Here is a 22,989-nt window from a genome sequence, read left to right as displayed (position 1 = left end):
GGGGTCAAAGATCAAAGGTGAATGAAAGGAGCATCCTCTATACTGAAGTTAACCTTTCACCTTTGCACAGGCAGTCACCTTTGGAGTTCAGACAGATTGGACTGAGAGTGGATTTAGAGTTAACTAATAAAGCTGATGGACTGCATACTTCCCCTCTGGAGAATTAGATAGAGATTCCATCACTTTTGGCTGCGTGTTTCCCCCTTTAGCCTTCAGACATGTCAAACTCCAACGCAGACATGTGAGATTAACCTCAGGACTTCAGATTGACATGTAATTATAAAAGTACTACATTTTAGATGTCTTTAAATCCTGCTAGAGCTTGAGAATTGATCTGACTAACAACCAACATGCACAGATTAGTGATGGGAAGTCTGATTCTATTTCCGCGAACTGGTTGGTTGGTTCGTACAGTTTGTTTCAGTGAATTGGTTTAAATAACCAATTGACCAGTTCATTTATGTCACGCATGCACAATTAAATTAAAGGGTTCATGAACTGCCTTCGTTTTTTATTGTGTACTGTTCTCTGAGGTCCACTTATAATGCTATCAAGATTTTTACCTCAAAAACATAATTTAGAAAAGCATTTAGATAATTAGAAGTTAGTTGAGTATCATCAGCATAACAGTGGAAACTATTCCTGTATTTTCTAACAATATTACCAAGGGGCAGCATGTATATTGAAAATAGCAGAGGACAGATCCTTGTGGCACTCTATATTTTACTGGTGACAAATGAGAGTAAGCACAGCATCGTCTTTTAGTTTCAATCTTTCTGAAAAACCTGTGTCGAATTGTGTCTTGTTTGTAAACAAGTTCTTACTGATGCGGTCTGGCAAAATAAAGTTCATCATATAAAGTTTTGGTCTTTGTGTAGACCTGCGTTCACCCCTCTCTTTATTTACACTGCATGTGTGATTTAGTGGGCGGGGCTAAACATGCAGCGATGTAGAAGCAGGCATTTATCTTCTTCTGTGGAGGCAGCGTTTATCCACACAATTACATCATAATGTGGCATATTCCACAAGTTTTGTTTCGTTTTGGCAGACTGGCCTCAATATTAGCTGTTTTTAGACTATTGAGAAAGTTTTGAGTTCTGAAATTTACAGAATGTTTTTATAGCACAATGACCTCTTATATATCAAAATACCAAGGGAATTTTTGATTTCTCAGTTCATGGCCCCTTTAATAAAGCACCTAATAATGATGAGACATGAGGATGTTTTATGTGTATGTTCCTTTGTATCTCGAAAACTGCTGCCATTAACTGACCCTGCCATTAACTGCTGCCATTCGATCACAGTTGTATGTCCAATAAATTTTATTTGTTATACTTTATTCTTTTCAGTTGAAGACATCAGAAACATACTTTTATAAACCCTCGGCAGAAAGTTTGAAAGTTGTACATGACCGCACACCTTGTTGGGAAAAGCCGGCATAATGGGATCATGTATTCTTGGATATTGGCTCATTTTGAGTCGGGGTGACTGTGGGGCACATCTAAAAGTTATTTATTTTTTATACAGATTAACAAAAAGAACAGTTCCAAAAAAAACTACTAACTTTTTCAGGAAACCAGACCAATCTTTTAAATTCAGAAATGAGTTTTACTAAAAAGAACAGGTTCAAAAAACATTATGTTTGTGATCCTTATGTCACTAACCCAGATCAGTCTTTTATTTTCAGAACTGGGGTTTATGTTGACTTACTGTGCATATGAATATTTATAACTCTAGAAGTGCCGGATGGGAAATGCAGAAGTATTTTCTTCCTTTGGGACAAGATAAATAAAATATCAAATATGATAAACAAGCAGAAATATCTGTCTTCATGTTAAGTTAATTAAAGTCTGGAGAATTTTCAGAAGCTTGCCGCTTGCAATAAGCAAGAGTTATTCTGTTTTGCTATGTAAAATCGCTCACAGCATTTTGAATATTCATAAACATCCATGCCGCCCATAGTGCAAAGTCTATGACAGCTATAAGCTATGACAAGTGAGTTTACGTTTGCATATTGAGGCAGTAAATAGAAAGATGTGCTTTGTTTACCTCAAAGCTTGTTCATTTCCTGTAGAACCGAGTATTAAAGCTTCTAGATGAACCATGACAGATTTTCATTTGCTGTGAGAACATGAATCTGTCTCTTCTTCTCAATTTCCAGTTATAGGTTGAACAAATTGTGCCCTAGGTGAACGCATTGTACGAATACACATTTTGACTGTTTCATCGTGTGTTTTTGCCTGCCTTTTACACTCTGGCAGGCAGTTTTCTGGCTGTGAGATTACAACTTCATCTGCACTCAGAACAGAGAGTGTTGGCAGCTCAGGATCTTTAATACGTCCCACATCGCTGTAGTAGGAAGGTGAGCAAGTATGTGCTTTAGTTATTAGTCCTCACTAGTGTCGCTCACATCTCCCCAGAGACTCATTATGGAAATTGCGACCTCACAGTATTGCTGAATCTCTAAGTCTCTTGAGGGAATCGACTCCTGTGCTATCACCTTTGCAATAATGGTTACTTCGATTATTTTGTGACTAGGTTTGTTTATATATCAATACGAGAGTGCAGTAAACTTATGAAGTTATGATATGATGTCAGTGTCCTCAATGGGTGCAACATAAGGTAAACATATGTCATAGATGTTACTATGTTGTGGATTTCAGCTCTGCTGAAATGCTGTATTGACGAATCAGAAGCTAGGACTGAAACTATACATTTTATAATTAATATCATTAGCACAAATTATTACTTGATATAGTGCTTGGCAGAACATTTGTATAAATATATAAATATCCCTGTTATTGTTGTTGAATAATTGTTGAAAAGTATGTTGAAAATAATTGTGCTGCTTAATATTTTATGGAGACCATGATACATTTTTTCAGGGTTCTTTAAAATAGAAAACCTTTGTAGCATTAAATGTCTTTTGTGTCACTTTTAATCAATTTAATGTGTCCTTGCTGAATAAAAATATTCATTTATTTAAAAAGTATATCATACTGACCTCAGACTTTCGATGGGTAGTGTACATCAACCAATCTGCTCTCTGGATATTGTATATCGGCTATGAAAAAATGTTTTCATTTCTTTCAGTTAACTTTCTAAATGCTAGTGTAAATATATAATGTAGCTACATATAGCTGTAGATTTCTTTTTTGTTGTAAATATTGTAACTATAACTATATCTATATATACTTCTCTATATATAGTTACAATTTTTCTGTCTGTCTACATGGAAAAAAACAAGACTGTGACTAATGATTATTGATTATGAGTAAGAGGCTGGAGAGTTATTTATGAATTCTTTCTTGGAATTCAAGATAATTTATTTCTCTTCCCTCATTTTTCATTTCACTTTCCTTTTAGTCATTTTTCCATGCCATCAAACCCAAAACTTCCATTAATTGGGAAATCCAAACATACTCTAGTCTGTTTTCGAGCTCACTGGGTCCAGGTGTCAGACTCAGCCATGAGAACGAGGAGCTGTCAGGGCCGTTAAATGCTCCGAGATTGAGTGTGCTGTTTATTGCTGTTAACTGCACTTAACTATGCAAGTCTTTGACCGGCAGTGAAGTGAAGGGAACTGGCAAGTTTCCGTGGATGCAGTCGTTGCTATGGACACCCTATTGACGGCTCAGTACAGTAAATCAGGTGAGCATTCACAGTGTCAACAATCTCACAATGCTTAAGCAGGGGCACATATCCCATCTGTATCAAATGAATTAAAAATGCTTCGAGTTATATGTTGAGACCTTTGGGTGTTAAGCAGTTTGATAGTAGGCCTATTATATGATGTTCACAGAAGTGTTTTGATGTCTTTTTTAGGATTTTTCATACAGAAGCTTCTTATTTAATGACATGTTACAAACTAAAGGAAGCAATAACAGTTTTTACAGTGGAAACTGGGCAGCTTTACCCAGTCAGACGTGTCCCTGCCAGAGCTCTATTTGTCAGGACGCCCAAGACCCACAGTGACAAGGCCTGCCTGTGTCCTGAGATTTATTATTAACAAAGCATTGAGTGCTGCGACTTCAGCTCCTTCTTTGGAATCAGAAAACCTTCTGTAGATACTGCGCAATCTTTGTTGGCAGAGATGAACGAGATGCTCAGTGTTTCAGAACAAGTCCATATTGATTATTAGAGGTGCTAATGCTAAAGCATGCATCACTATTGTTATTATCATACTTATAAACATTAGAGTTATTTATCCCAGAGCTTAGTTTTCAAAGCAATCAGATATTCAACTTTTTGACAATATAATAATTCCAGACAAAAAAACAAAAAAAAAACAAACACAAATAAAAAAAAAAAAAAAATTACTGAAAAAAATAATGTCGCTTATTACCCACCCTCATGTTGTTCCAAACTTGTAAGACCTTCATTCATCTTCGGAACACAAATTAAGATATTTTGGATGAAATCAGAGAGCTCTCTGACCCTCCATAGAGAGCAATGCAACTGACACGTTTTATGGCCCAGAAACGAAGAATATAGTTAAAACAGTTCATATGACATCAGTGGTTCAACCGTAATTTTATGATGCTACGAGAATACTTTTTGTGCGCAAAGAAAACAACAATGACTTTATTCAACAATTCTTTTCTTCCCTGTCAGTCAGCTCATGCATTCACGACAATACCACAATGCATGCGTGTTTATACCTCTGCTTGTAAAAACGGAACAATGCATCTGGGGTCTACATCAGAACACCGGCACATGGACTATTTTAAGATTGTCCTTTTCTGGGCCTTGAATGTTGTAGTTGCATTGCTGTCTATGGAGGATCAGAAAGCTCTCAGATTTCATCAAAAATATCTTAATTTGTGTTTGAAGATAAAAAGAAAGGTCTTACGGGTTTGGAACAACAAGTGGGTGAGTAATTAATGAAAGAATTTTCATTTTTGGGTGAACTATCCCTTTAAGGTGTTATTCAAGTCATATCTAGAGACTGGAATATCTTGGTGGTAGGGGCACTTTTGACATGAGCAAGTATGCAACCACCCAGAACATCCTAGCAACTGCTTAGCAGTGTTTTTGAAATCACCTACAACACCCTAGCAACCACCACCAATACCTTTTCAACCATCCAGAACATGCTAGAAACGGCCTAGAACCTTCTAGCAACTGCTGCCAACTATACAGAATACCTTCGCAACCGTTTAGCAACGCTCTGTAAACATTTACAGTAGATTACACTAGCAATTGCATAGCAATTCCCTGGCAACTACTTAGAACACCCTAGCAACTGCTTGGCAACCATTCAGAACTCACTCTTTATCAACCACTTAGCAATGCCTTGGCAACCACCCAGAACACCTTTGCAACGATTTAGCAACACTCTGTAAACATCTACAGTAGAATACCCTAGCAACTGCTTAGCAAAGCTTTGGCAACCATTCAGAACATGCTAGAAACTGCCTAGAAAATGCTCTGGCAACAACACTAGCAACCATTTTGCAATGCCTTGTAAAATGTGGTTTGTATTTTACAGTCCACGTGAACTGGAAGTTGCTGCCAACTTCAGTATTTTGACGTTCCAACAGAAATGGAATATTAAATAGAGTGCAGGGTTTTATTTTTCCAGTTAAGGACTTTATGGCCAAGCCATCAAACAATGTGCACTAACAAAGTAAATTTTGCTTATTTTTTTACTTTAATCTAAATGGATGATCGGCACATTTTAAAGCCCTTGTATACATTAAGTGCACACTGTCTATCTGTTCTTCTTAATTCGATAACGTAAGTGGCATGAGTGTGACTTCCTATGCCGAAGTGTGTGTTTTAGTCTGAGTGAGCATGACGTGGAGTTCGGTTCGCTCTATCAGTGACATGTCACAGGACAGTCTGTGTATTGTCATCAGATACTTCTTATCTTCCCCTGGCACCTCTGCTTGTTCCTAAAGGGGAATGCAGTTTGGGAAAGAGAACTCGCCCACCCTCACCAGCCCCCCTCCCCTTGCCAAAATGCCCCCAAACCCCCTCCCCTTCCTTGACCACTCTATAGTATCTCCACTCACACACTCTCAGTCAGACAGACAACCAGGCACCCTGAGAGAGAGAGAGAGAGAGCGAGAGAGACAGACACACTCCAGTGGCAGCAGGCAGCTCCCCAGAACCCCCAATCCCCTCCAACCCAAAAACATCAACCCCAGCCTCAGAGCTCCATGAGGAGGTTCATCAGTATGGTGCTACACAGCCTGGTCAGTGCCTCCAAGGCCAGGCCCTGGCTACAAAAGAGAGCACGGGCGTAGGGGAAGGAAGACCGGAAGCTCAAGGTGCCACACGAGGCGACTAAGGTGAAAGTCCGGAGGGCTTAAGACAAGCGAGATAGGGGCAGACAAGGGGAACGCATAGAAATATAAGCACTTGCACATGTCTAAAAATAAAAATACATGTACATGTCATGGCCAATTCCAATTTGTTGAATACTGTGTTTTTAAGTGCATGTGTAAGTGAGGAGTGTTAAATGGAGTCTTGCTATAGTTGGAACGGATCACGGATATGTTAAATCAAAGGGTGCTATTTCACGCACATGTTTGTGGCATGCTGGGATAGGCTTGTTGTTTATTTCTTGCATGCAAGCTTTTGTAGTTTGGAAAAGTTGTGGTATGCTGTTGATTAGGAGAAAATTCTCTCAATTTGAATGAGCAAACAAAAAATATGTTGACAGAAATCCAAAAGTCTAAGATGAGTATGGGGTGTATTTCCAATTTCCATTATAAGTACATCATTTCTATGTTTTTGTTTGTTTGTTTATGCAAACTGAGGGACTAGTTTAAATTAGTTTCTGTATTATTTTTTTTTTCAAGTAAAAGATGATGTTACATTTCAGTGTTTTGCAGGATTCACAGACTTCCATTTAGTAACACTTTACATGAGGTTTCATTTGTGAACATTAGTTAATATACAAGACAACATGAACCAACAATGAACATTATGTTTTTTACAGCATGTATTTGTTAATATCAGTTAACAGATACAACTTTTATTTGTAGAAATTGATTGGTTAATGTTGAAATTAACTTAAACCTAGATTAATAAAGGCTGTTGAAGTGTTCATTATTAGCTGCATTAATGTTTTTAACTAATGAACCCTTAAATGTAAAGTGTTATCTGTCGATCTGCTTTTTTCATTATTTAAAGGAATACTTCACCAAGAAAAAAAAAAAAAAAAAAAAAAAAAAATATATATATATATATATATATATATATATATATATATATATATATATATATTATTATATATATATATATATATATATATATATATTTTTTTTTTGTCTATACAATCAGAGTAGTTTTAGACCACATTGACTTTCATTGTGTGGACTAAAACAGTTCTTCAGCATGTCTCCTTTTGTGTTCTTAATAAAGAAAGGTTCACAGGTCTTGAATGTCATGAGGGTGAATAAATGATGGCAGAATTTTCATTTTTGGATGAACTATTCCTTTAATTCTAATTGTTTTACAATGTCTGTCTTTGGTCAAGTAATTGAATTGTTAATTTTTTTTATTTATTTTTTTTGGCGCTGTGCTATTTTAATATGAAACCTTGTGACAATAAAATTCCAGGCAGCTGTCCAGGTCGGGATTATCCGCTGTCTTCACAGATCACAGCAGCATTTCCCTTTCTGGATTTTTTTTGGCTTCAGCCAGCGAAACAGTTCCCATTGCTCTCCGTAGTCACACACTTGCATGTTTGCACCCCCGTCTAATCAGATTATTATAGCTCTGCCCCGTAATCCAACCCTCACAGAATTTCTCTTTCAATCTGCTGCTTGCTTGTTTGGAGGGATTGTGTTACACTTTAGGAGTAAAGCCTGCCCCGGGTGGGAATTGAATTCAGATGGATTTATAAGATATATTTAAATTTGTAAGTGAAGTGAAGCGGGATGAAGGATACATTAATGTGTTTACATTTTATTGGTGACTGCTGTAATAAAATGCATGCATTTCCCAAATGCCTGGTAAAGATACCTAAAGAGATTTATTTTTTACAATCATTCTCACTGTACTCTGATGTTTATCCAAAATGATAGATTTATGTTTTTCAAATATTTTTTCAAAATATTATTTTATTTAAAAGGGTGTTTAAAGGCATTTTATTTTATCTTTATTTTATTTTATTTTATTTTAAAGGGTTGCTTAAAGCCGTTTTGTTTTGTTTTGTTTTGTTTTGTTTTGTTTTGTTTTGTTTTGTTGTTCTTCATCAGTGTTTCTTATAAGTTTTTTGGGCAATTCTTAATCCAATTTTCCTGACCATTAGTTTAATCTTCTTTGATAGAAACCCCACTGAATGATGGAGTACCATCTAATGATTTGATAAAATAACTTGTAGATTGACGTCTGTGTATGACGCAGACTTTGCTGTCCTCTGGAAGGTTTCTTTCCTAAATCTCCTAGAAACCTTAGATATTTTCCATTTTGTGTTTGGTTAAAGTCCTTGCCAATATGTTTTGGTACGTGGGAGATAATAGATCAGGCATAATGATTACTTTTTCTTGGCAGTGTGTAGAATAAACATGCAATTCCCTTGATTTCAGCTCAACTTTTGAATGTCTTTTATTTAGCTCTCATCTGTCTTTGCAGTTGGCACTCATTTTATGAGAAAATGAACGTAAACAGTTCGAGAATTATGACAAGGCAAGAGAGATTAAGGAGAAGCCCACACAGTCAAAATGAGAGGCTGGAAGTTCACTCAAAGAAAGATGTTATTCTTTCCTCTTTACAGATGATTCTGACTGTATTCCTGAGTGATAATCAAAAGTTGCTGACCGAGGTGCCAATTACCCCAGAGACGCTCTGCAAGGATGTGGTGGAATTCTGTAAGGAGGCTGGGGAGAGCGGCTGCCACCTCGCTGAGGTCTGGAGAGGAAAAGGTATGAGTCTATTGGCACATACTGTACAGTACATGTTAAAAAGTTGGGGGTCATCAAGATGTTTTTTAAGGATGCACTACATTGATCAAAAATTAGAGGAAAGACATTTATAATATTACAAAAGATTTATATTTCAAATAAATGCATTTCTTTTGAACCTTCTATTGATCAAATAATTTTGAAATAAAAAATGTATTATAGTTTCCACAAAAATATTAAGCATTGATACTGATAATAATAAATGTTTCTTGGGCAGCATATTAGAATGATTTCTGAAGGATCATGTGACACTGAAGACCAGAGTAATGATGCTGAAAATTCAGCTTTACCATCACAGGAATAAAATATATTTAAAAATGTATTCAAATATAAAATGTTATTTAAAATGTAATATTTTATGATATTATCGTTTTACTGTATTTTTGATCAAATAAATGCAGACTTGGGGAGCCTGAGAGACATCTTTAAAAAAAAAAAAAGCGTTTGAATGGTAGTTTAAATATAAATAGTCTATGTGCTTTGGTTGAATTTAGACAATATAAACTTCATGGTTATATACAGTATAAACAGAATATAAACAGTTTTAGCTAGTATGATTGACTTATTCTTGCAAAGCCAGACTTTTGATAATTGGTTTAAAGTCTGGCCCACTTTCCAAGAACCACTTTACTAATGTGGAAAAGAGTCATCTGAACGAGTCTCTTGTCATTTACTGTTTGTGTTAGTTTGTAAGTGTTAGCATCTGGTTAAATGAAGTACATTAAAGTGCGTTCATTCATTTACCGAAACAGCTGAGAGAACCATCACATTGTGGGCCATGTTAGCTAAAAGAGTATGCATGGATCTGCAGAAATTAGTATACCATCTCTTTTGGTACCAGCTCTTTTGGCTATGTCTTAAGTTTATTTAATCTTCCATAAAATTTAGGATGTATAGTATGCAAATTTAGAGTCTGAACATTTTATTTCAGCTTTCTTTCAATAAATCAGCACAACATTGCCTAAAATGGTTCATGGGGGCCCATAGGTGAGCAATCTGAGTCTGAGACTAATGTTGATTCAACATATTACACATACTGTAAAATTATATAGTACCCCTTACGAAAAAGAAGTTTAATCAAGTGTGCTATTAGTATACTTCTTTTAAACTAAAAATAGGAAAGTATGCTTTTAGTTTACTTTTTATGTACTTCTCAGAAATGGGCTTTATGTACTCCTCAGAAAATATACTTAAAATGACATTTAAGTATACTTGACTTATACTTACAAAAATAATAAAAAAACATAAACTCTACATAACTACACATAATAAAATAAACTTGATAGGCTCTCGATGGCGCCGCAGACGGCTGCTTCAGTGCTTGGCTCTCCAGTGTTTGTACTGTTTTTGTTCGTTTTTCCTGTTTTTTGTTTGACAAACACGATCAGTTTCACCAGGGAAGAACTGCTGAACATTCGGCAGAACACACCACAAGATCTTTTACCGGATTTCAATTATTCAGACGTTTTACTGAACGTTGTTGTCGGCGGAGCAGCGGCGCTGATCAAACGCTTCAGGACGCGCAAACGGGGGAAGCGAGCTGGTGCGCTCGTTAGACTCAGGAAGCGCGGATTTCGAACGCCGTTGCCTAGCATCCATCTGGCAAATCTCCGCTCTCTACCCAACAAAACGGACGAAATCCTTCTGCTCTCTCGGACAAATAAGGATTTCTCACACTCTGCTGCTCTGTGTTTCACGGAAACCTGGCTCAATGACGCCATACCGGACAGTGCGCTCCATCTGCCGGGCTTTCAGCTGTTCAGAGCGGATCGCGACGCAGAATCAACGGGGAAATCGCGCGGCGGCGGGACATGCTTTTACATCAATGAACGGTGGTGTACAGATGTAACTTTGTTAAAGAAGATGTGCTGCTCAGATCTCGAAACACTCTTCATTAACTGCAAGCCGTTCTATTCGCCGCGGGGGTAGTTTCACTCGTTCATTCTGGTGAGTGTTTATATCCCTCCGCAAGCGCACGTAAGTCTGGCTTTACAGAAACTCGCTGACCAGATTACAGAGACAGAACAACAACACCCGGACTCTGTTTTAATCATTCTTGGGGACTTTAATAAAGCCAATCTCTCCCGTGAACTGCCAAAATACAGACAGCATGTTACATGTCCCACCAGAGACAGTAATATATTGGATCACTGTTACACCACAATAAAGGATGCATATCACTCTGTTCCACGAGCAGCTTTGGGACTGTCTGATCACTGTCTGGTTCATCTTATACCAACCTACAGGCAGAAACTTAAATCTGCTAAACCTGTAGTAAAGACTGTAAAGAGATGGACCAACGAAACCAGAGCAGGATTTACAAGCCTGTTTTGACCTCACTGATTGGAGTGTTTTTGAAGCTGCTACCACCAATCTGGACGAACTCACAGAGACCGTAACATCATAATATTAGTTTTTGTGAGGATATATGCATTCCTACCAGGACTTATTTAACATTCAACAATGATAAGCCATGGTTTACAGCAAAACTCAGACATCTTCGTCAGGCCAAAGAGGATGCCTACAGAAATGGGGACAGAGTCTTGTACAATCAGGCCAGGAACACACTGAACAAAGAGATTAGAGCGGCTAAAAAGACCTACGCTAAAAAGTTGGAAGACCAGTTTACTTCCAACGACTCAACTTCAGTGTGGAGTGGACTGAGAGCCATCACTAATTACAAGACACCATCCTCCTGCACTGAGGCTAATCAACGACTTGTTAACGACCTGAATGAGTTTTATTGTAGATTTGAAACCCCCAACACCCATTCTGACCATCTCTCTACACAACCGTTAACACCTCCTGCAATCCCCCTCTCCACACCTCCTGCTCTTCAAATCTGTGAAGATGATGTGCGCCAGGTCTTCAGGAAGAACAAAAGAAGAAAAGCACCAGGCCCAGATGGCGTTACACCAGCCTGTTTGAAAACCTGTGCTGACCAGCTGGCCCCCCATCTTTTCACAGATCTTCAACAGATCTCTGGAGTTGTGTGAAGTGCCTTCCTGCTTCAAACGCTCCACCATCATCCCCATCCCAAAGAAACCCAAGATTACAGGACTTAACGACTACAGACCTGTGGCTCTAACATCTGTCGTCATGAAGTCGTTTGAAAAACTGGTTCTGGCTTATCTGAAGGACATCACTGGACCCTTACTGGACCCCCTGCAGTTTGCTTACCGAGCAAACAGGTCTGTGGATGATGCAATCAACATGGGATTGCACTTCATCCTGCAACATCTGGACAAAACAGGGACTTATGTGAGGATCCTGTTTGTGGACTTCAGTTCGGCTTTCAACAACAATCATCCCAACAGTCCTCCAGACCAAACTGACCCAGCTCTCTGTTCCTAGTTCTATCTGTCAGTGGATCACCAGCTTTCTGACAGATAGGCAGCAGCTAGTGAGACTGGGGAAATTCATGTCCAACAGCTGCTCCACCAACACTGGTGCCCCTCAGGGATGTGTTCTCTCCCCCCTGCTCTTCTCGCTGTACACCAACGACTGCACCTCAAAAGACCCCTTTGTCAAGCTCCTGAAGTTTGCAGACGACACCACACTCATCGGTCTCATCCAGGACGGTGACGAGTCTGCTTACAGACAAGAGGTTGAGCAGCTGGCTGTCTGGTGCAGTCTTAACAACCTGGAGCTGAACACGCTCAAAACAGTGGAGATGATCGTGGACTTCAGAAGAAACCCCCCTGCACTCCCCCCACTCACCATCATGAACAGCACTGTGGCTGCAGTGGAGTCATTCAGATTCCTGGGAACCACCATCTCTCAGGACCTGAAGTGGGACAATCACATTGACTCCATTGTTAAAAAGGCCCAACAAAGGCTGTACTTCCTTCGCCAGCTGAGGAAGTTTAACCTGCCACAGGAGCTGCTGAAAAACAGTTCTACTCAGCCGTCATTGAGTCTGTCCTGTGCACTTCAATAACTGTGTGGTTTGGTTCAGCTACAAAATCAGACATCAGAAGACTACAGAGAACGGTTCGGACTGCTGAAAGGATTATTGGTACTCCCCTGCCCACCCTTCAAGAACTGTATACATCCAGAGTGAGGAAAAGGGCTCAGAAAATCACTCTGGATCCCTCACACCCAAGTTACCCCATCTTTGAACTCTTGCCATCTGGCCGGCGCTTCAGAGCCGCAAATACCAGGACAGTCAGGCACAAGAACAGTTTCTTCCCCCAGGCAATCTACCTCATGAACAGTTAAATGCTCCCCACTTATACAATAAAAATGTGCAATATCCTTATATTTATTTGTTACCCCTTCATCCTAGTACATCCCTGCATCTTACTCAATCCAATTCCATTATCATTTATAGCACAATTGTTTATACACATATTTATCTGCAAAGGGTTTTTATTTTTTATTTTTTTGACTGTGTGTTGTTGTCTTTTGTGTACTGGAAGCTTATGTCACTAAAACAAATTCCTTGTATGCGCAAGCATACTTGGCAATAAAGCTCTTTCTGATTCTGATTCTGATTCTGATTCTGATTCTGATTCTGATTTCTGATTCTGATTCTGATTCTGATTGAAGTATACCACTTTTTGGTAAGGGACTTCCTAGTCTAGTGTCATGAATCACCTGTTCTTTCATCAGTTAATACAGACACATGCCATATGTACAGTGCAGTCGGATTTCTTCATGCTCTGCTCAATGTGGCTGACAGATACAGATGTATTGCTTAGCTCTGTTCCATCACTAAATAGCACTGAATGGAAACATTCATGGACTAGGTCCCACAGAGAAAGCAACACTGTCCATCACATAACAATGACGTCCTTGTCAAAGTCTGTCCTAGACAGTGGGTGGTAGTATGTGGGTCAGAACATCTCAGGGCCTGGGCCGCAGCCTCTAGGTTTGTTTACATGGCTCCTGCAGGCCTGTTATTCTAGTGTCCCACACATGGCACACGGCCCGCACTGTCAAAGACAGTAAAGATAGCCTTTAGCAAGGATACCCAGACCTTTTTCATCTGGACATGCCACCGTGTTTTGCTAAGGGGCTTTTGTGTAATAGAAAGGAGATTTTCCTATTGAAGTTTTCATACCATGTGGATTTTGACATTCACATTCTCTGTGCTAAGGATAGAGTACAGGGTTTTATAGCCTGACTGTGACAAAGAGTGTCTGTGTTCTTATTCACAGAGAGAGCGATCCCTTTTGATCAGCTGATGTTCGAGCACCTACAGAAATGGGGTCAGAGGAGACAGGAAGTGAAGTTCTACTTGCGGCATGAGGAGTCTCCCATCGCAAACATTTCTCAAGGTTGGCAAAAGTGATGAAAGTTTGGCCATGACCACAACAGGGCTTTTTGTCAGTTGCTTGGTTCTTTTTTTGCTTTGTTTAACTACTATTCAAATTGTTGTAGTAAGATTTTTTTTAATGTTTTTGAATTCTCACCAAGGCTGCATTTAAATGATCAAAAATACAGTAATATTGTGAAATACTGTTACAATTCAAAATAAATGTTTTCCATTTTAATATATATGTAATTTATTCCTGTGATGGCAGAGCTGACTTTTCAGCAGCCATTGCTCTTGTCTTCAGTGTCACATGATCCTTCAGAAATCATTCAATGATGAAAACAGTAATATAAATCTTTTGTAACATTAACTGTCACTTTTGATTAATTTAATGCATCTTTGTTGAATAAAAGTACAAATTTATTTTAAAAAATCATACTGGCTGGAAATAGTGTAAGATTTTCAGAACTTCAGAACCACTTGTTAACTCATACATGCTAATCTGTAGTTGAGGTTTGTGATTAGTAACTTTCTATTAAATCTTTCAGTTCTTTTAAGTGAGAGTCCTGTGGGCGTTGGGCTTTGCAGAGTTTTTCTCTGCAGTCATCTGCAGTTACGTAACTAATCCTCTTCGTGTGTAATTGGTCTCCCGCCTTCTTGTGCTCATATCTGCACCTGAGACAGACCATCAGACTATAGGAGACGAGGAGCACTGATGCTTGTCTTACCTCCACAGAGAAATACAGAAAATGAGAGAATGCATCACTATTAATATTGCTCATACATAGGATTAGTGATTTGAACTAGGGCTCTACAATATAAAAATAATAGTAATAAAAAAAAACTTGCTTTTCTGCAAAATATATCATATGAAAACTTTATTACAGAATGATTGGGGTGATTTTGTAGGGGAGAGCATCTGCAAAGAAAATTTAAATAATTTTCTTATAATGCTGAATAATTACTTCTTACTCTTTTTAAGTGCAAACCATGCTTTTAGAGCTGAATTGTATTTGAAAAAAAATATATATAATTTTATTTTCACACTTAGGTTTACAAGAAAGAAAAACTCTTTCCAGTTTTATAGGCTACATTTCCACTATTTTTGACCCATTCAATATGGCTTTACAATGATAATTATGGTTTTATTGTTATCAAATAAAAATTTTAAACAAAATAAATATTTTGTACTAGTGCTATTATAATGTAAAAAAAGAATCATTGTTAATAAAATGATTTTTATTATTTTCTAGTACATCTGTAAAATGTTAATATCATTGAGGTACTTTTATAGTTTTTATTAATATTTTGAATCAGGTTTTATTTTATATCTTCTGTTTTCATTTTGCTTAGTTAAAGTTTTAGTAATGTTGTTTTTGTCATTTTTTTAGTGTTTTTTTATTTTATTCAAATATATGTACATTTAGTTTCTGTGTAAACTGTATATAGTTCATAATTTTTCAGTTTTAGTACATTGAGTTAAACTAAATTAAAATGATATGATATTAAAATTATACATTATATATATATATATATATATATATATATATATATATATATATATATATATATATATATATATTAATTTTTAATGGTTTCTGTTAGTTTTAATTAATTATATTAACATTAATATTTATATTGTAATTTCTTAATTCTTAAACTATCAAGCTTTTATTTTATTTTATTTTATTTTATTTTATTTTATTTTATTTTATTTTATTTTATTTTATTTTATTTTATTTTATTTTATTTTATTTTATTTTATTTTATTTTATTTTTAGCAACTGCATCACAATGCATTAAAGCCACTCATAACATCTTAGCAGCCTCATAATAACACCATGGCAACATTGCAGCACTAAGTTTTTGCACGGAAAGCAGCACCGAAATGTAAAATTCTAGTTCATCGTATCACTACACTCTAAATTAGTCTGCGAGGGCAGAGGGTGGTCAGTGGGATTGTGTACAGGCCTATCAGAGGCGGCGCAGTCCATGAAGGTCTTGGTATTTCCAGAGCCTCTGACAGGATTACACATAATAACACAGCCCTGGATTTAGAGAATTAAGCTCCTGCTTATTTATAGATGGCACAGTTGAGAGTGCTGGTGAAACAAAGGCTCACAAAAGAGAAATGACTGGAGGTTGGGAAACGTTGTTAAATTACCAACTGTCTCGGCACAGAGTAATCAGGGTAAAAATGCCAGCCAAAATCCCACTGCTGGATCATATGCTCCTTAGATTAAAAGGTACCCTTTTTCTTTCTTTTTTTCAGCCATACGTGTGACTGATGTTTTATTATTTTATGTTTTATCAATACAAAAATGCCCCTCTGTCCAGTAGCACTGATTATGTTTGCCCACAGCGGCAGTTTTTAAGCTCTGCAACCGTTTGGACATTGTTAGAGTGCAGGGGTGATGATGTAATCTTGTTTTATTTCCAGCAGGAAGTCAAACTTCAGAGCAGGCTGACAGGAAGAGCAAGGGGAACTCGGACAAGCCTTGCGAGAATGGGGTACGTTCACATTCATGCTGTTCTCAGTCACACTTTCCTTCTGGACTGTTTGAGACTCGTAATGAGGGATGCTCACCAAGGCTTCATGTAATTATGGTGGAATTGCATAGACAAAACACAAGTTCAGCACTTCTTTTTGTGCAATAAATGTGTGTATTTTCTATGTTGTGTAAATGTTTCAAGCCGTAAAGCACTCTTGATATAAATCTGGGTTTGTTTATCCTTTTACTGCTGTGAAAATGACTTAAAAAAGCTCAAAAAGCCCTTTTATCTGTTGGACATTTTTTGTGTTTTCATTGGCTTCTTTGGACCACTTTTCCTTAATTTGAGTTTTAAATAAATTATCTTTGGACATGTACACTCATCGACGATGAAATTTCGATGTATCATCTGTTGTCATATTGTTCTTGATATTGAAAGTGCATATTAAGTATTTCTGTACATACTGTAATAGACTCTTACCCTTTACACAACTTGGGCTCATTGCAAAATTTTTATGCAATACTTGTCTGCTGGTTTGCTAAAAGAAAGCTTTCATTATTCTTGAGTCATCTATGAGAAAATTAAGATTTTTTAAAATTATTTTATAGAATTTATATATTTTATCTTATTTCATATTTTATATTTTATTATTTTATGTACTACTATAATTAGTATTAATATTTTGAATTAACATTTCATATCTTAATTAGTATGCAATACTTGTCTGCTGGTTTGCTAAAAGAAAGCTTTCATAATTCTTGAGTCAGCTATAAGATTATTTTATATTGTTTATATATTATTTTATATTTTATTATTTTATTTATTTCATATTTTATTATTATATGTACTACTATAATTTGTAGTAATATTTAGAATGAACTTTTCTTTTTATATTTTAATTTTTTTGTCATTTAAATTACTTTAAATTTGCTTCTAATTTTAGTTATGTAATTAAAATTATTTTCTTTGTAAAATTAAAAAAAAGTATTATTATTATTATTATTATTATTATTATTTTTACAGTTTTAGTTCTAGAAATGTAAGTACTTCAAATTAAATTTGATTTCAGTTAGTTTGCAGGGCAGCATTTCCCCTCTTTTTTTTTCTAATAAGCCCCATTTAGATCAACACTGCTTCAGAAGACTTGGAATATAGTGTATAAAAGTCTTTTTTGGTGCTTTTTTGTAATTTTTCTTTGGAGATATACAGGCCCCCGTGACTCTCTAAAACGACTTCTGTTCCACAAAAGAAATTTTTACAAGTTTGAAACAGTTAAGTAAATGATTACAGAATTTACATTTTTGGGCGAACTTTTCCTTTTAAGAATCAGTTCTGACTGTAGTTGTCATATAATTATGCTCCTGTTGGAAGTTAGAAGTCGGAAGCTTCGCAGCGGGGAGCTTGTGTGCAATGTGCTGATAAGCTCCAGTCTCCCACCAAAGTCATTTGCAGTGGATTGGTTCATGTGGCGGACACAGGAAGTTTTAGAGAAACAGAATACACAGGTTTCCCTGTTTCCCAAAAGATCACTCGACTACATAACGCTGCCTAGTTTCTGTGCGCTTCCTATTCCACTCCTTATGTCTGTCTGTGATACAGATCATGCAGAAAAAAGGAGGTAGTGTTCTCTTTTTTTCCAAGCTCAGAAATGCACATCTACATTCCTCAGTCAGTATTTTAAGAAAAAGGAAATTGATGTCTGTAGGTATATATTCCAGATCTCCAGACTGATTAACATTCCACAAGACTGTAATCATAAAACCCATAAAGCCACACAGCTATTGAACAGGTGGTCATTGGGATCTTCCCAGCATCACCAGTTATGTTATAAATGAGTGACACGCTCACTGCGACATCCCGATATGCGGCCCTCCCCGCGTCCCATTATGCAGCTGTTATTACAGATAATCCAGGCAGCGGAGGCTTCTCTTTCAGGCCGGATCATGTGATGATATATTAATTACATCCGGCCAATAAACTTCAGCACTTCTGGGCTTCTGAACTTCTGCGCAGGCCTGATTGTATACTCTTACTCTAAAACTGCCAGCGTAATATGCAAGTCTGCAAGTGTGCTCTACTTTAAACCAGGTCAAAGGGCCAGAAGGAAAAATATTAGCTACATGTTCAGCACACCAAAGTCTCTTCCTGCCCCTGATAATACAGCCGAGCAGCTGAGAATGACTGTGTACACTGTACATTTGACAGTCATGTATCTTTATATAGTATTTCTCTCAGTGTCAGAATGCATCAGACTTTATTCAGGATGCTTCAAGTCATTATGCACATCAGCATGTGTTGTTTGCCCATCTGTGTGTATTTGTAAAGATGGATGTACACCCTTTGAAAAGTCTGCATTTATTTGACCAAAAATAAAGTTAAAACTGTGAAATATTATTACACTTTAAAAAAAAAAAATACAGCAATAAAAATACAGCAAGTGCTTGCTTTATCCAACTTTGCATCAAACAAATTAACAAATCAGAGTTTGTTTTGAGGCAGAGAATTAGATATTATTTTTGATCAGATATAAATCTATACACATTTTGTGCATTTTTTTTTTACCACTTTTACTGTGACCATTATTTACAACAGTACTATTTAAATACATTTTTTCATGCTATTTAGTTTTAGATAAATCCATCCTTAAGTGGCATGTAAAAGCAAAACAAACTGTGGTTGGTGTCTTTACTGTTTAAATGGGCGAATCTTGGCCAGAATGAGCTGCAATCTGGACAAGACTTTTATGCTGTTAGGTAAAATTCTGGCTATGCAGTAATATAAAGAGATATTTCATCAGGCACGTTGTTGGTTTTCAAGCCTGGTCTGTCTGGCAGCTTTGTCTCTGAGCTCACTGACCTTGTCCCACTCTGATATCACTATCATTGACCTTCACTCTCTCTTTTTCTGCCTCTAGATGCTCCTGTAACATTCCCTGTGATGATGCTTAGCACCTCCTGCACCCGGCAGATAAAACTTTATTAGATAATCAAAATTCACCGTAAAATGCGATCAGAAGTTCTGTGAGAATGCAAATGCTTCGTCTGTAGAGATGAATGCTTAGCCCTTGAAAGTTCCCAAAGATCTGTGCATGTTGTCCCTAAGGGTGTTTTGCATAGTCGTGAAAGAGCAATATGTTTCTGCCTAAATGCGACAGGAAAAGGCAACAAATACTTTAAATTAAAGTGTCATTGCATTTGAAGACAGCACTGTGAATTCTTCTAATTATCATCTAGCACTTGTCCTGAAATTTACTGATTCTCAACTGGTTTTCCTTTAGGACAAAATCACAACTGAAATCTTCCTTTTAAACAAAAAACTTCCTTAAAATCAAATATTTAAATTGTTTTAATTGCTTAAATGCACAATTATATGCTTTGTTGCATTTTATACATTTAGAATTCATGCTTTCCAAGACCATGTCAGTGTTATTTTAGCATTAATATACTGTTATAATTTGTATTATTAATATTTTGAATTAGTTTTTATTTATTTTGTGTTTTCATTTTAAACTTTTAGTGATTTTATATAGTTTTTGTCATTTTTATTAGTTTTTTTTATTTTTTATTTAGTGCTATAAGTTAAACTAAATTTAAATTAGAAATTATGCCTTGGCAACTAGAAAATAAATCAATAAAAACCCTGCATTATATCAGAACAGACCTTGAATTTTTTTGTCATGAACTGCCAGTTGAAAACCACTGATTTAGTGGACACTAAAACGTCTCTTTTTTTTCAACAAACCAAATCATTGCTCTGAAGCGCATGCCTATCTGATGCATATTGTTCAGTGTGTACGCTGAATTTGAGAGCACAGATTTTGCCCTGTGGCACTGGCTGTGTTTTTCAGCGTATGGACATATGAAGGTCAGTCATGAGTGACCGTGGTCAGTACGAGGAGCTATTAAAATGCGGAGGGAGCTAAATGGCTGGCTCAGCGTTATTATAGCACTTATTGACTGTGCCCATTTCTGTCCAAGATACCTCATCCAACTGGCACAAAAACGGTCTTGTTCAATTGCTCATCGCTGTTGGAATACTAATACGGATTAGCCCACATGAGCCTCACATCTTGCCGAAAGACATGCATTTCAAATTTGTGCATTTTAACTCCTTCTTGTAGCTTACTTATTGAAATCTGACAGAATTTTAATTTATAAAGGTATAAACTTTAGCTATTAAAAACGCACCTTATGACATTATATTAGCCATTGACGTTTTTTTGGACATGTATGGTATTATTTGAAGTAAAGAATAGTAAACCTCTTTAGGGAAGAAAGATGTAGCATGGTGTCATGGAATAATTAATGTACAATGGTACTTTTTGTTAATGGAATTGACGTGTTTCCTTGTTAAACTTCAATTTCATCAGCTTCCTCTTGTGCACTGTGATGCATGGTGCATTTGAAAGCACGTGCATGCTGTAAAGTTGTGTCGCAGAGCTGCAAACATTAATGGCAGATTCTCTGGAGACCTACACGCATCTGGGAGTAAGTGATTGCGGGGCAGCTGTGGCGCAGCACGGGCAGTCTGACAGCGGCGCTCCCGGGAGAGGAGGGGTCTGTGTTTGCGTGCTGTAGTGATGTCCGATTCGCGAATGAATCATTTTGAACCGATTGACTCGGATCATTTGAACTGATTCGATTTGTTGTGTAAATTCCCTGTAAATGAGATCTCTGGGCGTAGAAAATTCAAGCATATGTCACGTTCAAATCCTAAACTTGATTAAGCTATAGTTTTTCCCGGTTGCAGCGATTACATAAATTAATAGAACCATTTAAGCAAAGCGATTCGCTGAAATTAATCGGAATTATCCTTCTTTCAATTTCAATTCAATATAGAGACGGTACGACCACTCCTGAATTAAACAGCATATGCTGATTAGGTATGTTTTGGAGCTGGGATGCTGGTATGCTGGCATAAACCAGCAAAGGACCATCATAAACCACCAAAGGGCCATCTTAAACCAGCTCAAACCAGCATCCCAGCTTCAAAACATACTTAACCAGCATATGCTGTTTTTTTTTTTAACCGGTACGCCAAGTAAATGAATTGTTAAATCGTGCCAGGAGAGTTTTGCCATATTTTAATACTGTTTTTAAAATACAGTTTGGTAATAGGCTATTGACTTTACAGAATCGTCCACAAGATGCATACGCAAGCTGATCGTCGTTGACAAACGAAGACATTTCTAATCTTTGTTTTCTACAATGGATTGTAAGTAAAGTAGCTAATTATCCATCCTCACTCCTCTTTTTACTTTCTGTTTTTATAAAACATCCTGTTACAGTTTCGGTGTGAGAAACCGCTGTAAACGACTGCGTGAGTGAACTGTCCAAATGAATCAAACTCGGCAACCTTTTGCCAACTCGTTTGGCCGTTTGGATCAAAAAAGATTAATTCGGTGAATCTGGCATCGCTAGTTCTGATTCTGAACAGCTGACAAGACTTGTTCGCTTAAATACGATCAGAGAAAATTATTTTCAGGTCGGTTTACGTCAATCTTATCGACAAGTAAGGATTTGTCAGCGATATTTATGGGGACGCCGCTGAACTGAACAAGTGAATTCTCAGTGTAGTTATCCAGCATTTTTTTTTTTTTTTTTTTTTTTTTTAATCGTTAACGATTCCGAACTGGGAATGATTTACTCAGACTCTTAAATGAATCATTTATACTGGCTTTTTAGAACTTGTTCAACCGATTCTTTGAAATGATCCGACTCCAACGAATGATTCGTTAAGGAATCGGTCACTACTGCAGTCTACTCTCTGGGCAGGAGAAATGCGCACACACTTTAAGAGCGAGAGAAGTGCTTGCACGTCAAAATTGAGCCTGAGGGGGGGAAAAACTTACGCAGTCTCCATCATCACACATTCACGTTAACATTTTACAAAGGTCACGTGTTTTATCCAACATTTTATTGTTTAATGTACTGTAATTGCTCATCAGAGACTGTAATTATGTAGCCTATAGTAAACAAAAACAAGCAAAGTCAGTCGCGCAGAGTGGGGATGACAGCCTGACTCATCGCTAATGTTCTGCATGACTTCACTCCTGCTTTTTAGAGAGGGGATTGCGGCTGTGAGTGAGACTCTGGGGTCTCATAACGAACACAACACCGCAGATACTACAGCTGCACTGCATCCGTCCACACAGCGCCGATGCTTTTCACATAAGAGACTCGGAAACACTGTTAGAAATGGAGTGGAACCATGTCGAGACTGTGCAGGAATTCACAGCTGAAGGACAATGCAGCAAAATTAAGGTCCGATCATGCAGAATAACTTGGGACTCTCATCAGGTAATTTCAGCGCTCATCT

At 37.1% G+C, this 22,989-nt stretch overlaps 1 protein-coding gene across 8 annotated transcripts in view; it reads left to right on the top strand.

Moving 5' to 3' along the window:
- Positions 1-22,989, top strand: part of LOC109106883 (apoptosis-stimulating of p53 protein 1-like) — a 40,358-nt gene that overhangs the window by 2,376 nt on the left and 14,993 nt on the right. For 2 of the 8 annotated variants that reach the window (XM_019120145.2, XM_042741909.1), the window contains exons 2-4: positions 8,732-8,879; positions 14,081-14,200; positions 16,619-16,689. In XM_019120145.2, the coding sequence (XP_018975690.1) occupies positions 8,732-8,879; positions 14,081-14,200; positions 16,619-16,689 (339 nt within the window). Of the gene's footprint in view, positions 1-3,569; positions 3,652-6,146; positions 6,297-8,570; positions 8,644-8,731; positions 8,880-14,080; positions 14,201-16,012; positions 16,425-16,618; positions 16,690-22,734; positions 22,971-22,989 lie in introns of those variants that run through there. The other 6 variants (XM_042741908.1, XM_042741907.1, XM_019120146.2 and 3 more) reach the window with 6 other exon arrangements.

The sequence above is a fragment of the Cyprinus carpio genome, chromosome B17 (assembly GCF_018340385.1).
Source record: "Cyprinus carpio isolate SPL01 chromosome B17, ASM1834038v1, whole genome shotgun sequence".
NCBI lineage: Eukaryota > Metazoa > Chordata > Actinopteri > Cypriniformes > Cyprinidae > Cyprinus > Cyprinus carpio.
Note: the sequence above shows the minus strand (reverse complement) of the source record. Positions and strands in the feature narration are given on the sequence as shown.